The 17,922-nt window shown below is 45.3% G+C and overlaps 4 protein-coding genes across 4 annotated transcripts; 2 read left to right on the top strand and 2 right to left on the bottom strand.

Moving 5' to 3' along the window:
• Positions 1 to 206: 206 nt before the first annotated feature.
• Positions 207 to 1,535, top strand: LOC308298381 (tubulin beta chain-like; the record flags this gene model as incomplete). The annotated part of the gene is made up of 1 exon (XM_080741968.1): positions 207 to 1,535. One exon carries the CDS (start codon positions 207 to 209, stop codon positions 1,533 to 1,535), a length of 1,329 nt encoding a protein of 442 aa, XP_080598094.1.
• Positions 1,536 to 2,241: 706 nt separating this feature from the next.
• LOC308298721 (tubulin beta chain-like) lies at positions 2,242 to 3,570 on the top strand (the record flags this gene model as incomplete). The annotated part of the gene is made up of 1 exon (XM_080742372.1): positions 2,242 to 3,570. The coding sequence occupies one exon, from the start codon at positions 2,242 to 2,244 to the stop codon at positions 3,568 to 3,570; it is 1,329 nt and encodes a 442-aa protein (XP_080598498.1).
• A 6,474-nt stretch (positions 3,571 to 10,044) lies between these two features.
• LOC308298127 (tubulin beta-4B chain-like) lies at positions 10,045 to 11,376 on the bottom strand (the record flags this gene model as incomplete). The annotated part of the gene is made up of 1 exon (XM_080741684.1): positions 10,045 to 11,376. One exon carries the CDS (start codon positions 11,374 to 11,376, stop codon positions 10,045 to 10,047), a length of 1,332 nt encoding a protein of 443 aa, XP_080597810.1.
• Positions 11,377 to 12,509: 1,133 nt separating this feature from the next.
• On the bottom strand, positions 12,510 to 13,841 carry LOC308298569 (tubulin beta-4B chain-like; the record flags this gene model as incomplete). The annotated part of the gene is made up of 1 exon (XM_080742212.1): positions 12,510 to 13,841. The coding sequence occupies one exon, from the start codon at positions 13,839 to 13,841 to the stop codon at positions 12,510 to 12,512; it is 1,332 nt and encodes a 443-aa protein (XP_080598338.1).
• Positions 13,842 to 17,922: the final 4,081 nt, after the last annotated feature.

Raw genomic sequence — 17,922 nt, forward strand, 5'->3', positions numbered from 1 at the left:
GTTGGCATGGCAATGGTTTGTGTTGTGTGTGACATCAAACAAGAGGTTGTCAGCTAATATAAGAGATTGGGATTGAATGTTTCTTAATGCATTAATTTACTTTAAAGAGTGGATAACAAGTAGGAGTACAGATACAAAAGCAACACACGCAGAGTTTTCACCGCTTTGATTCATCATAAGGTTTTATCCAGAATTATTTGAACAAGATGAGAGAGATTGTCAGCGTACAGGCCGGCCAGTGCGGCAACCAAATTGGATCAAAGTTTTGGGAGGTCATAAGTGATGAACATGGCATCGACCCCACTGGGACATACCGTGGGGACAGTGATCTACAACTGGAAAGAATCAACGTCTATTTCAACGAAGCAACAAGTGGCAAGTATGTTCCTCGTGCTGTGCTTGTGGATTTGGAACCAGGCACCATGGACTCTGTGAGGTCTAGTCCCTTTGGTCAGATCTTCAGACCAGATAACTTTGTGTTTGGTCAGACTGGTGCTGGTAACAACTGGGCAAAGGGCCACTACACAGAAGGAGCAGAGCTGGTGGATGCCGTCCTTGATGTGTTGAGGAAGGAGGCAGAGAACTGTGACTGTCTCCAAGGTTTCCAGCTCAACCACTCCCTAGGAGGAGGAACCGGATCAGGCCTGGGCACTCTGCTCATTGGCAAAGTCAGAGAGGAGTACCCGGACAGAATCATGAACACTTTCAGCGTGGTACCGTCTCCCAAGGTGTCGGATGTGGTGATAGAGCCCTATAACGCCACCCTATCCGTCCACCAGCTTGTGGAGTATACAGATGAAACGTTCTGCATTGACAACGAGGCTCTATACGACATCTGCTTCCGCACCCTTAAGCTCACCACACCCACCTACGGTGACCTCAACCACCTGGTCTCTGCCACCATGAGCGGAGTCACCACCTGCCTGCGCTTCCCTGGTCAGCTCAATGCCGACCTGAGGAAGTTGGCAGTAAACATGATTCCCTTCCCCAGGCTGCATTTCTTCATCCTTGGTTTCGCTCCGCTCACCAGCCGAGGCAGCCAGCAGTACGCCGCCCTCACTGTGCCTCAGCTCATCCAGCAGATGTTTGATGCCAAGAACATGATGGCAGCCTGCGACCCGCGGCACGGCCGCTATCTCACCGTTGCTACCATGTTCCGCGGCCGCATCTCCATGAAGGAGGTGGAGCAGGAGATGCTCAGAGTGCAAAACAAGAACAGCAGCTACTTCATCGAGTGGATCCCCAACAACGCTAAGACGGCCGTGTGCGACATCCCACCCCGCGGCCTCAAGATGTCTTCCACCTTCATCGGCAACAGCACAGCCATCCAGGAGCTGTTCAAGCGTATCTCGGAGCAGTTCACGGCCATGTTCCGCCGTAAGGCTTACCTTCACTGGTATACCGGCGAGGGCATGGACGAGATGGAGTTCACTGAGGCTGAGAGCAACATGAACGACCTGGTGTCAGAGTACCAACAATACCAGGATGCCAGTGCTGAGGATGATGGCGAGGACGCGGAGGAAGATGAAGATTAGTAGTAGACGAGGTCAAAGCCAGAGAGGAGGCGTTTCAGCAGCAGGGAGCTGCAATAATGACAGAACGTGAATGGTCAATGTAAATTTCAAACCTACTGTATATATATATCCGCAATAGGTAGATAGAGGTCTAATTATTCATCATTAGATCTCGTTTTTTTTTTTTCAACAGACATTTTGGATAAAGAACGTTTCACTGCCCGGCTCCATATGCACCCTTTACTGCATATGGAGGTGTAGTGTGCGACTTATTTTTATTTGACAGTCCTAGTCTACGCCTTACCTAACGAACAAACTGGTAGGGTTAGCAGTGACAAGGGATTTCAGTACAAGGGAAGTGGGAACAGGCAGGATGACTAGACTACGATATAATAAGTATATATATATAAAAGCTTTAAATACCAACTTAAATCACAGACTAACGAGGGAAGATTATGTGAAAGTTTCTCGCAGTGCCAGCGAGCATGCCATGGGCATACAGTACAATGGCAAAATCAGGACACGCATACGGAAAACGACATTGGTTGGCAATAGTTTGTGTTATGTGTGACGTCAGACAAGCGGTTGTTAGCATATATAAGGGATTCAAAGTTTCTTCATGCACTATATTACTTTGAAGAGTGTATTATGATTTGAGATGCAAGTAGGAGTAAAGATTTACTAGTCTGATCCTTCATAAGGTTTTATCCGGAATCCTTTTAACGAAATGAGGGAGATCCTCAGCGTACAGGCCGGCCAGTGCGGCAACCAGATTGGATCCAAGTTTTGGGAGGTCATAAGTGATGAACATGGCATCGACCCCACTGGGACATACCATGGGGACAGCAATCTACAACTGGAAAGAATCAACGTCTATTTCAACGAAGCAACAAGTGGCAAGTATGTTCCTCGTGCTGTGCTGGTGGATTTGGAACCAGGCACCATGGACTCTGTGAGATCTAGTCCTTTTGGTCAGATCTTCAGACCAGATAACTTTGTGTTTGGTCAGACTGGTGCTGGTAACAACTGGGCAAAGGGCCACTACACAGAGGGAGCAGAGCTGGTGGATGCCGTCCTTGATGTGTTGAGGAAGGAGGCAGAGAACTGTGATTGCCTCCAGGGTTTCCAGCTCACCCACTCCCTGGGAGGAGGAACCGGATCAGGCCTGGGCACTCTGCTTGTTGGTAAAGTCAGAGAGGAGTACCCGGACCGGATCATGAACACTTTCAGCGTGGTACCGTCTCCCAAGGTGTCAGATGTGGTGATAGAGCCCTATAACGCCACCCTATCCGTCCACCAGCTTGTGGAAAACACAGACGAGACGTTCTGCATTGACAACGAGGCCCTATACGACATCTGCTTCCGCACCCTTAAGCTCACCACACCCACCTACGGTGACCTCAACCACCTGGTCTCTGCCACCATGAGCGGAGTCACCACCTGCCTGCGCTTCCCTGGTCAGCTCAACGCTGACCTGAGGAAGCTGGCAGTCAACATGATTCCCTTCCCCAGGCTGCATTTCTTCATCCTTGGTTTCGCTCCGCTCACCAGCCGAGGCAGCCAGCAGTACGCTGCCCTCACTGTGTCCCAGCTCATCCAGCAGATGTTTGATGCCAAGAACATGATGGCAGCCTGCGACCCGCGGCACGGCCGTTATCTCACCGTTGCTGCCATGTTTCGTGGCCGCGTCTCCATGAAGGAGGTGGAGCAGGAGATGCTCAAAGTGCAGAACAAGAACAGCAGCTACTTCATCGAGTGGATCCCCAACAACGCTAAGACAGCCGTATGCGACATCCCACCCCGCGGCCTCAAGATGTCTTCCACCTTCATCGGCAACAGCACGGCCATACAGGAGCTGTTCAAGCGCATCTCGGAGCAGTTCACGGCCATGTTCCGCCGCAAGGCCTACCTTCACTGGTATACCGGCGAGGGCATGGATGAGATGGAGTTCACCGAGGCCGAGAGCAACATGAACGACCTGGTGTCAGAGTACCAACAATACCAGGATGCCAGTGCTGAAGATGAGGGCGAGGACGAGGAGGGAGATGACGATTAGTAACAGACCAGATCAAAGCCAGAGAGGCAGCAGGGAACTGCAATGATGACAGAACATCAGTGGTCAACCTAAATATCAAACCTACTATATGTATTCTCATATCCGCAACAGACCGATAGAGATTTAATGATGTATCGTTAGATCTTGTTTTCTTTTCTAACAGAAATCCACAACAACAGAACATAAGGGTTCCTGGATCAATATTTTATTTATTTATAACACTCCACATTAAACATGCCAAATTTTGTGAACCTCTTTCTTTTTTATTACAACAGAATATCCACATTATTATTAATAAATATGGGGTCACATTTTTGACGCTCTTTATTTGATTTAATGAATATATCCACAACATAATTTCAAGTTTGTTGTCTTTTTTTATGTGTGACTTTTTAGCCCTTCCGTCCTTCCCAACCGTGTGAACGCGATATCTCAGGGACACCTTGGGGGAGTTTCATGACATTTGGCGCAAATGTCCACTTGGAATTCAAGGATGAACTGGTTAGAGGTTAGAGGTAGGTGGTCAAAGTTAATTTACATACAACCGTGTTATTTATAGTTGATCTTATTTTTTATTCATGCACCTTTTTTATTTTATATTAACAGAATAACCACAACAAAACCTGACATCATTGTTCCTGCACTTTTTTTATTTTATTTTTACAACAGCACATCCACAACTAAAACACCATAATGTAAATGTTTTCTCCATCTTTACATTTTTATTTTTCTATAACAGAATATCCACATCAGTACACCAGTCAATGTTTTTTGCATTTTTATTATTTTATTTTATTTTTACAACAGAATATACACAACACAATGTTTATTTTTTAATTAGATTTCTGTGTGTTTCTGTACCTTTTTTCATTTTGTTTTTTTAATTACCTGCGCCAGCAGAGAACCCGAGTACTGTGTTCGGCTACGTTTGTATGCCGGTGTCCTTCTTTATTTTAGCCCGTAGCCCAATCAGGGACCAGCATTTCTGGCTATGTCATCATGAACAGCCAATGAGGGACCACCATTCCTGGTGATGCCAGTCGTGAGCGCACCTCATGGGGGTTCGGGTTCTTCCGCCTATGGGATGAACCAGAGTTGCGCTTTTTTTTGCGCCTTTTCCGCTTATGCGCTTTTTCCCCTTAATTGAGAGAGAGATAAAGCAGGCCCCCCCTGGGCCCGACCACAATTATATAGCCTGAGATTGCGTTGCAGATTTCTGCAGATGTTTTCATAGATTTCATAGATGGAATTCCCCCAAGCAGCCACCTCCACCATATATATATATATATATATATATATATATATATATATATATATATATATATATATATACACATGTATATACATATATAAATATATATATATACACACACACACACACACCAGGGACGGACTGGGACTAAAATTCAGCCCTGGCATCTTGACTAGACCAGCCCCCACAACCAGCGCGCGCAGATACTCTACCGACTCGTCGGGTCGAGGGCAGCACATATAAATACATAATTAAGCTTTTAATACCACAACTTTTACACCACCAACAAGCGGAGTATGAACATGATTAGTGCCAAAATGTGGCGGAAGTTAGCTAATGAATGGAAAATAATAAGCATATTGATCTGAGAATTGGACAAACAAGTTGTATTGTATTGTTCAATATGCAATAGGCTATAGGCTACTGTATATTATATACTAGAGCATGACACAGACACCAAACTGAGAGACTGCATGCAGAACTCTGCAAATCTATACTCCGCACCCAACGGAAAACAACAAACAATGCTTGCAGGGCAGAATTAGGACGATACCCACTCATTATAAAAGTAAAAAAGAGAGCACTTAAATTCTATAATCACCTAAAATAAAGCAACCAGACACTCTCCATAACATAGCCCTCAACCATAGTGAAACTGTACCTTTTCCTATGCAAACTTCAAATAGTCTTCAATCAATCAATCAATCAGGAATAGATAGCACCTTAACTCTGCAGCCGCACTGAGGCGCTCCAACACAATAGTGCATTAGTTCTTTTAGTTGTGCATACTAGCCTAGTATCCACCAAATGTTTCCTCAGCTCCCCTCAAGTGCAACCAGTCATTATACAGACAGCAATGTTAGCTTAGCTAATGTGAATATTCTTTTGTTTACAGTGAGAAAACACTACAAACATAGTGTAATGTCCTCTTCAAAGCATAAAACACAGACTGCAGTGAGGCCTCAGTGTAATCTCTTCCAGAGGGAGATTGACACTAGAAACTCAGCTGTTAACACAAAGCAATCTGTTGGACATTGAGTTTGATATGTCCATTTAAAACAACTGTTGCAGTGGGCCGCTAGGCTAGGGGGCTGCCTCGTGGCAAAAAAACAACAACCCAACAACACACACACATATATGGGTTGGTCAAAGAGAGCTGGCAAGCCTCCCAATAACTCCGGAATTCTGAGGCGGGGCTCTTGGGAATTCTGAAGGACGCTTCCTTTTGTGTCACAGAATGGGATGCTCGGTAGGCCTTCCGCAGTTCCACCATCGCTGTTTGCCCAATGAACTGCAGCGGCGGGGAGGTATCTAGCTTTTTATAGACCCTATGTCATTTGCCAACTACTTAAGCCCGCCCCGTCTGTCATTCTTCCTGCTGCTCTTGCCTGGACTGTTGCTTGTGCTTGCTTGCCCCCACCGCCTCCCCAGCACCACCAGTAGGCTCTGTTAATTATGTTCCCCATGGGGGGGGGGGGGGGGGGGGGTGTTGTGTTTATATATCTATATATCTCCCTGCTGCTATGGTTAATGATGTACTTCTTCTTTGCTGCTGCTGAGCAGGGAGAAGATGTAGCAGATCCAAACGCCAAAATTAAATGTGACATACCTGACTGAACTTATTGAGTGGTGATCCTGGAAAGAGCTAAGCTCCAACATCTGGCTTTGTCCGGTCTCCAAGATGTAGGTACGCCCAGAGTCCCTTTGGACAAGCTTCACAGGACATGCATGCTGTGATTGGCCTTCAATTTCCTAAAGATGCTCACCCAATGCAGAATGTAGCAGCGTGTGAATTTGAATACAGAGATATGTTATTTTAGTTGTTGTAAGGATGATATTTAAAATTAAAATGTAAAACATTTAAATGAATATATATACTGTTATGAATTCAAAAAGTAAATTCAAATTCAAATATAAATTCAAACTCACCAAATACTATGCCTAAACCTAACACTAACCTCACAGAAACTATGACTATATTATTGAACTATGTCATTAATATACCTTAGAGGAGTTGTGTAGAAATCACACCGGTGTGATTTACAATACAAACCCCAAAATCAATCCTCCAGTTCTAGGCAACACAGAAGGGGGGAACTTTTTTTGTTATTTCCAATGACATAGTTCAATATTGAAAATGGGTGGTTTCCCCCTTTAAACCACAGATACTGGAGCTGTGTCTAGCAGCTGCTAGCCCTCAGCTGCTAGACTCAGGAAAGCCACACTGATGTCCAATAGTGGAAAGTAACAAAACTCCACACCTGATGTCCAAAATGCAGCAGTCACACATGACATGAACAGTGACACCAGGGACTTGTGGAGCATGTTAGAGAGGCAGGTGCTGACATTTTTAAAAGGGCACTTTTGGTGAAAATATCGATCCTTGGAGGTCGGCTATTTTAGGTGCACTGAATAAGCCAATACTGGAGCACACCATGGATTTCTAGACAGGGAGGGCAATTCTTTCAAGATACCCCATTAGGGTTCAGGAGTGTTTGGAAAAGGTAATTTCTCTTGAATGCTGCCTTCAGGTATGGCATGGAAAAGGGGGCAATTGTGTTTTTTCCACCATATAGTATAAATCTGCATCAATGATCTGGAGAGGGCACCTTTTTACAGACAGGGCAAAAGGGGCTCAAGCCTTCTGGTGACACAGAAGGTGCAGAAAGAATGACATGTTGTGATCGGGTGGATATAGTAAAAAAAAATCACACCCAATGTGAAGTGAGCGGTGGTCGTGCTTGCATGACATCCTCAGACTAGGATTTGAGTCTAGGATGTACAGGCTATGCTACACACACACGTTTTGCTATGGCAAAACGCTGAGGAAAAAGGCTACAGACATACGACATAATGACATCACTAGACAAACATGATGCTACGCACACACATTTTGCTATTGCAAAACGCTGAGGAAAAAGGCTACAGACACACGCACAGCCACTCTATGGAGCGGTTTACGTGCTGCCTACACACACACGTTTTGCTATGGCAAAACGCTGAGGAAAAAGGCTACAGACACACAACATATGACATCACTAGACAAACATGATGCTACGTACACACATTTTACTATGGCAAAACGCTGAGGAAAAAGGCTACAGATATATGACATATGACATCACTAGACAAACATGATGCTACGCACACACATTTTACTATAGCAAAACGCTGAGGAAAAAGGCTACGGACACACGCACAGCCACTTATAGGAGCGGTTTACGTGCTACACACACACACGTTTTGCTATGGCAAATCGCTGAGGAAAAAGGCTACAGACATACGACATATGACATCACTAGACAAACATGATGCTACGCACACACATTTTACTATAGCAAAACGCTGAGGAAAAAGGCTAGACACACGCACAGCCACTCTTAGGAGCGGTTTACCACCGCTCAAAAAAGAAAATGGTGCAAACAACAAAATGACATGAAGATAAAATAACAAGACCAGGTCAACCTGGTTGTGCCAGACCCCCTGTCTGTCATCATCATTTATGACATCATGCCTTTTGTAGGCATGTCATCATCATGTCATCATCATATATACCCTTTATATAGAAAACCCGGACAGACAGACCGACATTTGCTTATGTAGGCCTACCCATTTCATGGGTCTGGCAAAAACAGATTGCACTCTGTCGTGGTGACAACTTGTGCCCTGTGCACTCAAGGCCATATATGGGCTACTTGTGTGCCAGCAGAGCGAGCAAGTACTACTTTCGGTGCTGTTCGTATGTATGTGGGAACTCTGTCGAGGTGCCAACTAAAGGCCCTGCCTTTGTACTGCCTACCAGAAACAGACAGCACCAAAAGTAGTAGTACCTACTTTATAGATATTTAAAAAAAGAAATATTGACCATTATGTCGTTAAAAAAAAAGGAGGTTCAGAAACATGTTTGTTGTGGAGAAAAGAAAATCATGCAGAAACAGACATATTGTGTTGTAGATAATCTGTTATAAAAGAAATAAAAAAATTGGTGGAGAAACAGACGTGTTGTTGGGAATCGTCTGTTCTTAAAAAAAAGGGGGTGAAATTGTTCAGAAATATTGACGTGATGTTGTCGATATTCTGTAATAAAAAAAAAGGTTCATCAACACTGACATGAAGTGTTGTTGTGAATATTGTTAGTTTAAAAAAGAGGTGCAGGATATTCAGTAGAAAAAAGATGTTGTGATGTTAACTGAATATGGGATAAAAGGACACTTAGTGTGGTTGCCGCGCAATCACAAGGCAGCGTCTTATTTTTGTCGGTCAAAGAGCGGCGTTTTCTTTTCGGCCAATCATAGCGGCTGTTTTCTTTTCAGCCAATCACAACCCTGAGTCTTCTTTTCGGGCCAATCAGAGAGTTGCGTCCATTGTTCCGGCCAATCACAGTGCTGCATCTTTTTTGGGTCAATCACAGCACAGGTCTTCTTTTCGGACCAAATCACAGCGCTGTGTCTTTTTTGGGTCAATCACAGCACGGGTCTTCTTTTCTGCCAGTCAGAGCGCGACATCTTTTTATCAGCCAATTCCAGTTGCATCTTTCTAGTTTTCAGTTCACTATTGCCCTGTTTGCAACCTCACTCTCCACGATAGCTCTGAGATGAGGTTCCGCTGGGTAGGGAGGGTCCAGGCCGGCCAAAGGCAGTGATTACGTTATTCGCAACCTTGTATCCAAAAAGTAAAGGTAGTGCGAGACAGCTACAGATGTTTGCAAAATAGTCGGAAAGTAAAATTTAAGCGATCGGTCGAAACAACTGTTTAAACCACTTATTTAGTCAGCCTGTACCGTGTTTTCCCATTCAACCCAGAGGAACATCCGACCGACCTCAGGTGTCAGTATGGCTCCCGATTTGGCTGCAATGTTTAAACATGGCACAGGCTGATTAAACAAGCCATTTAAACAGTTGCTTAAACCCGTCGCTTAAAATGTACTTTCCGACTATTTTGCAATCATCTGTAGATTTCTCGGACTACCATTTATTTTTCGATACAGGGTTGCAAAAAAGGTAACCATCGCTGATCTCTCGGACGTATCCTCTGCCTAGACCCTACGTAGCAGAACCTAATCTCGGGGCTCGTGTAGAGTGAGGTTCCAAAAGGACTTGGAGTTCACTTGGTTTCATGCTTTTTCAGTTTCTGGTAAGATTTTTTTGGATTCCTCCATGGTCGTCTCTCTGTTCTTTATCTCCTTATCCTGCAGCTCCCTGCTGGTATGACAATAAAGTATTCTAGTCTCCACCATCATCCTCCTCGTCCTCTCCCTCATCATCAGCACTGGCATCCTGGTATTGCTGGTACTCTGACACCAGGTCATTCATGTTGCTCTCAGCCTCGGTGAACTCCATCTCGTCCATGCCCTCGCCGGTATACCAGTGAAGGTAGGCCTTGCGGCGGAACATGGCCGTGAACTGCTCCGAGATACGCTTGAACAGCTCCTGGATGGCTGTGCTGTTGCCGATGAAGGTGGAAGACATCTTGAGGCCGCGGGGTGGGATGTCGCATACGGCCGTCTTGCAGTTGTTGGGGATCCACTCGATGAAGTAGCTGCTGTTCTTGTTCTGCACTTTAAGGATCTCCTCCTCCACCTCCTTCATGGAGATGCGGCCGCGGAACATGGTAGCAACGGTGAGATAACGGCCGTGCCGCGGGTCGCAGGCTGCCATCATGTTCTTGGGATCAAACATCTGCTGGGTGAGCTGGGGCACAGTGAGGGCGGCGTACTGCTGGCTGCCTCGGCTGGTGAGCGGAGCAAATCCAAGCATGAAGAAATGCAGCCTGGGGAACGGAATCATGTTGACGGCCAGCTTCCTCAGGTCAGCGTTGAGCTGACCAGGGAAGCGCAGGCAGGTGGTGACTCCGCTCATGGTGGCACACACCAGATGGTTAAGGTCACCGTAGGTGGGTGTGGTGAGCTTAAGGGTGCGGAAGCAGATGTCGTATAGAGCCTCGTTGTCAATGCAGAACGTTTCATCTGTATACTCCACAAGCTGGTGGACGGACAGGGTAGCATTATATGGCTCTATCACCACATCCGACACCTTGGGAGACGGTACCACGCTGAAAGTGTTCATGATCCGGTCCGGGTACTCCTCTCTGATCTTGCCAACGAGCAGAGTGCCCATGCCTGATCCGGTTCCTCCTCCTAGGGAGTGGGTGAGCTGGAAACCTTGGAGGCAGTCACAGTTCTCTGCCTCCTTCCTCAACACATCAAGGACAGCATCCACCAGCCCTGCTCCCTCGGTGTAGTGGCCCTTTGCCCAGTTGTTACCAGCACCAGTCTGACCAAACGTAAAGTTATCTGGTCTGAAAATCTGACCATAAGGACTAGACCTCACAGAGTCCATGGTGCCTGGTTCCAAATCCACAAGCACAGCACGAGGAACATACTTGCCACTTGTAGCATGATGGAAATAGACGTTGATTCTTTCCAGTTGTAGATCGCTGTCCCCACGGTATGTCCCAGTGGGGTCAATTCCATGTTCATCACTTATGACCTCCCAAAACTTAGATCCAATTTGGTTGCCACACTGGCCGGCCTGTAAGCTCACAATTTCTCTCATTTCGTCAAGTTCGTCTGTTCACCTATAAGAACTTCACTTCTCTTTCAGTCTTTTACTAGTTTCAGTCCTTTACTAGTTTCAGTCTTTTACTAGTTTCAATCTGCTAGTGTCTCTTTCTTTTCTAGTTTATATCTAGCTTCTTTCTTTACTAGCTTCAATCTACTAGTTTCAATTTCTTTCTTCTTCTAGATTCCTCCTTTATTCTTCACTGTTCTTAGGCAATTCTATATTCTGTTCTGTAAGGTTGTAGGTAGGACAACATCTTATATACTGTACTTTACCGGGGCTCTGGTCCGACATCACACACACAAATTGTTGCCTAACAACGACGTTTAAGGCTGAATTTGCCTTTAGAGAGCCCATGGCCACGGCAGGAGCTGTATGAAAAATGAATGGAGATCTGCATAATCTTCCCTCTTGTTAGCTGCTGTGTAAAAGGATGTCACTCTTGAAAATCCTATTTTTAACTTAAATAAATATTAAAATAAATAGGTTAAACCTTACCTGCTGGAACACGTTTGTGAATTCAGTGGATCCAATGCAAGATAATGAAAAGCAAAATAGGAGCTGAGAGAAAGTTGATATTAGCGCCCATCACAACAAAGACTCTCGAGTTAACATAACGTTGACTCTAAACTGAAAAAACACAAGAAAATACCCCAAGTGATTCTGCAATATACTGGTCGCTTCCTTCCCTCTGCCAACCTGGGGAGGGCCCCGAACTGAGCTCATGCTTCCTTCAGTACATGAACAGTGAGCAGGCAGCTTCTTTTCACCTGACGGGGAGTTTCGGCAGTAGGACGTAGCGCGTGGAAGGAACACGTTATTCCAACCAGTTCCTTTCCCCTCCGTCAAGCCCCTGACTTCTCAGCCTACCATTTATTTTTCGATATAAGGTTGCGAAAAAGGTTACCATCGCTGATCTGTTAGAAGTATCCTCTGCCAAGACCCTACGTAGCAGAACCAAATCTCGGAGCTATCGTGTAGAGTGAGGTTCCAAAAAGACTTGGAGTTCACTTGGTTTCAGGCTTTTTCAGTCTCTGGTAAGATTTCTTTTGGATGCCTCCATGGTCGTCTCTCTGTTCTTTATCTCCTTATCCCGCAGCTCCCTGCTGGTATGACAATAAAGTATTCTAGTCTCCACCATCTTCCTCCTCGTCCTCGCCCTCATCTTCAGCACTGGCATCCTGGTATTGCTGGTACTCTGACACCAGGTCGTTCATGTTGCTCTCAGCCTCGGTGAACTCCATCTCGTCCATGCCCTCGCCGGTATACCAGTGAAGGTAGGCCTTGCGGCGGAACATGGCCGTGAACTGCTCCGAGATACGCTTGAACAGCTCCTGGATGGCTGTGCTGTTGCCGATGAAGGTGGAAGACATCTTGAGGCCGCGGGGTGGGATGTCGCACACGGCCGTCTTGCAGTTGTTGGGGATCCACTCGATGAAGTAGCTGCTGTTCCTGTTCTGCACTTTGAGGATCTCCTCCTCCACCTCCTTCATGGAGATGCGGCCACGGAACATGGTAGCAACGGTGAGATAACGGCCGTGTCGCGGGTCGCAGGCTGCCATCATGTTCTTGGGATCAAACATCTGCTGGGTGAGTTCGGGCACAGTGAGGGAGGTGTACTGCTGGCTACCTCGGCTGGTGAGCGGAGCGAAACCAAGGATGAAGAAATGCAGCCTGGGGAAGGGAATCATGTTGACGGCCAGCTTCCTCAGGTCGGCATTGAGCTGACCAGGGAAGCGCAGGCAGGTGGTGACTCCGCTCATGGTGGCAGAGACCAGGTGGTTGAGGTCACCGTAGGTGGGTGTGGTGAGCTTAAGGGTGCGGAAGCAGATGTCGTATAGGGCCTCGTTGTCAATGCAGAACGTTTCATCTGTGTACTCCACAAGCTGGTGGACGGACAGGGTAGCGTTATAGGGCTCTATCACCACATCCGACACCTTGGGAGACGGTACCACGCTGAAAGTGTTCATGATCCGGTCCGGATACTCCTCCCTGATCTTACCAACAAGCAGAGTGCCCATGCCTGATCCGGTTCCTCCTCCCAGGGAGTGGGTGAGCTGGAAACCCTGGAGGCAGTCACAGTTCTCTGCCTCCTTCCTCAACACATCAAGGACGCAATCCACCATCCCTGCTCCCTCGGTGTAGTGGCCCTTTGCCCAGTTGTTACCAGCACCAGTCTGACCAAACACAAAGTTATCTGGTCTGAAAATCTGACCATAAGGACTAGACCTCACAGTGTCCATGGTGCCTGGTTCCAAATCCAGAAGAACAGCACGAGGAACATACTTGCCACTTGTAGCATGATGGAAATAGACGTTGATTCTTTCCAGTTGTAGATCACTGTCCCCACGGTATGTCCCAGTGGGGTCAATGCCATGTTCATCACTTATGACCTCCCAAAACTTAGATCCAATTTGGTTGCCACACTGGCCGGCCTGTAAGCTCACAATTTCTCTCATTTCGTCAAGTTCGTTTGGTCACCTATAAGAACTTCACTTCTCTTTCAGTCGTTTACTAGTTTGAGTCCTTTACTAGTTTGTCTATTACTAGTTTCAATCTACTAGTGTCTATCTCTCTTTTTCTAGTTTCTTTCTTTAGCTTCAATATACTAGTTTACTAGTTTCAGTCGTTTACTAGTATGTCTATGACTAGTTTCAATCTACTAGTGTCTATCTCTCTTGTTCTAGTTTCTATCAGGTTGGTTTCTTTCTTTACTAGCTTCAATATACTAGTTTACTAGTTTCAGTCTTTTACTAGTTTGTCTATGACTAGTTTCAATCTACTAGTGTCTATCTCTCTTTTTCTAGTTTCTATCAGGTTTCTTTCTTTACTAGCTTCAATATACTAGTTTACTAGTTTCAGTCTTTTACTAGTTTGTCTATGACTAGTTTCAATCTACTAGTGTCTATCTCTCTTTTTCTAGTTTCTATCAGGTTTCTTTCTTTACTAGCTTCAATATACTAGTTTACTAGTTTCAGTCTTTTACTAGTTTCAATCTTTTTCTAGTTTCTATCTAGATTCTTTCTTACTAGCTTAAATCTACTCGTTTCAATTTCTTCCTTTTTCTAGATTCCTCCTTCTATATTCTTCGCTGTTCTTAGGTAATTTTATATTCTGTTCTGTAAGGCTGTGGGTAGGACAACATCTTATATACTGTACTTTACCGGGGCTCTGGTCATCACACAAATTGTTGCCTAACAACACCGTTTAGCACATACATGTGCTGAACTTGCCTTTAGAGAGCCCATGGCCACCTGGCCAGAGCTGTATGAAAAATGAATGGAGATTCTGCAGTATACAATATACAACTATAGTTTGCTGGACACCAGTTATTGCCTCTTAGTTTTAAAATGTTATCCCACGATTTTGTAGCCCATTTTTCACCCAGTGCCAATTGCCTAAGCTGTAATCCTGGTCGCTTCCTTCCCTCTGCCAACCTAGGGAGGGCCCCAAACTGAGCTCATGCTTCCATCAGTGTTATGCCAGTGCCGCACGTTGGCGCCCTCTTGAGTTTTCACCCTTTCCTGATGTTGAGTTTGACTGTGATTGACTGAACTCCACCAGGCCCCTCAGCTGTATGTTATTCTCCCCTAATGACTGAGTATTTATTGAACCCTGTTGGTGTGTTCCCTGTTGGTTCATTGTGTATGTTTAACATCATGTTGGCTGCCCTTGCCTCCTCCACACGCTCCTTGGGGTTTTGTGTGATTCCACTGACTGTTCCCTGCGTCTCGCTTTATATTGCCCTGTGCGGCGTACCTCTGTTTGACTTTTGAGTACGTTTTAAGTAAAGTTTGGTTTGTTCCTTTACACCTGTGTTCCGTCTCTGCATTCTGATTCCACCTTTACTATGGAGTGGCCGGTGGCCTAACAATCAGTACATGAAGAGTGAGCAGGCCGCTTCTTTTCACCTGACGGGGGAGTTTCGGCGGTAGGACTTAGCGCGTGGTAGGAAGGCGTTATTCCAACCAGTTCCTTTCCCCTCCATCGAAAGGGATCCTCCTCAAGTATGTATATTTATATTCGTTTTTTTATGCCACGATTTTGTAACCCATTTTTCACCCAGTGAAAATTGCCTAAGCTGTAATCCAATGCTCTCCCTCTGCCGACCTGGGGAGAGCCCCAAACTGAACTCATGCTTCTTCCTTCAGTGCAAGAGGAGTGAGCAGGTCTTATCACCTGACAGGGGGAGCTTCCCCGGTTGGACGTAGCACGTGGAAGGAACACATTATTCCAACCAGTTCCATTCCCCTCCATCAGGCGCAGACTGGCCAGGGGGAGGCATTATAGAGACCAGGATTACTACATTTCTGTGAGGGTACCTACCCTAGGAGACACAGGGAGAACATGCAAACTCCACACAGAAAGGTTCGTGTCAGTGAAGGTCTCTGGTCCTCCAACGCATGTACAGATCAAATGCCCTTCATCTGCTATGCTGGTGAGTGACTGGCATTGTATTCTTCTTAAGATAAAAGCCATGATTCTATAATCACAATTCATTTGTGGAGAAACTCGGATGTACACTGTACCTGAGTTTTGACCGTATCGGGGCATTACTACTACTAGAGATGTTTTTTTCCATCCTTATAGTAGGGCAGGAGAGAGGGGTCTACCAGCACCCCAATGACAGTTTTTCGAAACCTGTTTTTTTTGGACCGTTATGATGTCTAGTTATGATTTCTGCTTGTTGCCGTCGCCAACTAATGTCCCATGGGGTTCATTTTTAACCTTTTCTCACAACTATTCCCAATCTGAACCATACAATGGTCATAACAGAAAATGCCATAACGCTTGATGTAAACAACCTACAGCGACAAATGAACACACTTTTCTATATGATTTTGACCCAGGGAATTCATTAAAGTGGTTATTTTTTACATTTAAGCACATCTTGACCCTATTTCAGGACAGAAACGGCGAAGAATAACCCAAAAATGTTCAAAACACGTCTATACTTCTCTTTGTACAGATGAATTAAGGTGTATTCTTTTGATACCACAGGTTTTTTAGGACCCTTATGATGTCTAGTTATGATTTCTGCTTGTTGCCGTGGTCAACTAATGTCCCATGGGGTTCATTTTTAACCTTTTCTCACATATCCCCAATTAGTGTGGGGATTTAGGGGAGCAAATGCTAATTTCGTGCAATTTTGACTTAAAGCGTGAAATTTTGCACAGATGTAGCCCAGGGCTTGCTCTAATGATTTAGCTAGGGCGCCCGAGTCTGCGACCTTCGGGGTCTCCACAGCGGTCAAATCAAGTTGGGCTTCCATTGACTTTCTATACAGGAGGAAAATACCCAGAAAAAGATTTTTTTTCTGGGTATTTAAGGAGGATCTGAGGGGTCTAACTAGAGGTTTGTCATGATGCTGAATCCATTGCAGGCATTTGTTTTGCACAAAAAACATTCAGTGGGCTAGAAATGGCCTTAGAAAACAATACACGTATGGGTGAGTATTCATGTTAGTCGGAGGCCTTAGGGTTTTTTTTTCTCGTGCTAATCAGTCTAAAAGTTCAAGATTTTGCACAGATGTAGCTCAGGGCATGCTCTAATGGTTTAACTAGGGCGCCCGAGTCTGCGACATTCGGGGTTGCCACAGCGGCCAAATCAAGTTGGGCTCCCATCGACTTTAGTGATGAAAAGTGATGAGTCATCACTTTTCAGAGTTGTGTGGGTGCTGTGGCGACCCCGAAGGTCGCAGACTCGGGCGCCCTTGCTAAATCATTAGAACATGCCCTGAGCTACATCTGTGCAAAATTTTGAACTTTTAGACTGATTAGCACAAGAAAAAAAAACCCTAAGGCCTCCGACTAACATGAATACTCACCCATACGTGTATTGTTTTCTGAGGCCATTTCTAGCCCACAGAATGTTTTTTGTGCAAAACAAATGCCTGCAATGGATTCAGCATCATGACAAACCCCTAGTTAGACCCCTCAGATCCTCCTTAAATACCCAGAAAAAAAATCTTTTTCTGTGTATTTTCCTCCTGTATAGAAAGTTAATGGAAGCCCAACTTGATTTGACCGCTGTGGCGACCCCGAAGGTCGCAGACTCGGGCGCCCTAGCTAAATCATTAGAGCAAGCCCTGGGCTACATCTGTGCAAAATTTCGCGCTTTAAGTCAAAATTGCACGAAATTAGCATTTGCTCCCCTAAATCCCCACACTAATTGGGGATATGTGAGAAAAGGTTAAAAATGAACCCCATGGGACATTAGTTGACCACGGCAACAAGCAGAAATCATAACTAGACATCATAAGGGTCCTAAAAAACCTGTGGTATCAAAAGAATACACCTTAATTCATCTGTACAAAGAGAAGTATAGACGTGTTTTGAACATTTTTGGGTTATTCTTCGCCGTTTCTGTCCTGAAATAGGGTCAAGATGTGCTTAAATGTAAAAAATAACCACTTTAATGAATTCCCTGGGTCAAAATCATATAGAAAAGTGTGTTCATTTGTCCCTGTAGGTTGTTTACATCAAGCGTTATGGCATTTTCTGTTATGACCATTGTATGGTTCAGATTGGGAATAGTTGT

Source organism: Nannobrachium achirus, assembly GCF_963921795.1.
Source record: "Nannobrachium achirus genome assembly, chromosome: 14".
Classification (NCBI taxonomy): Eukaryota; Metazoa; Chordata; class Actinopteri; order Myctophiformes; family Myctophidae; genus Nannobrachium; species Nannobrachium achirus.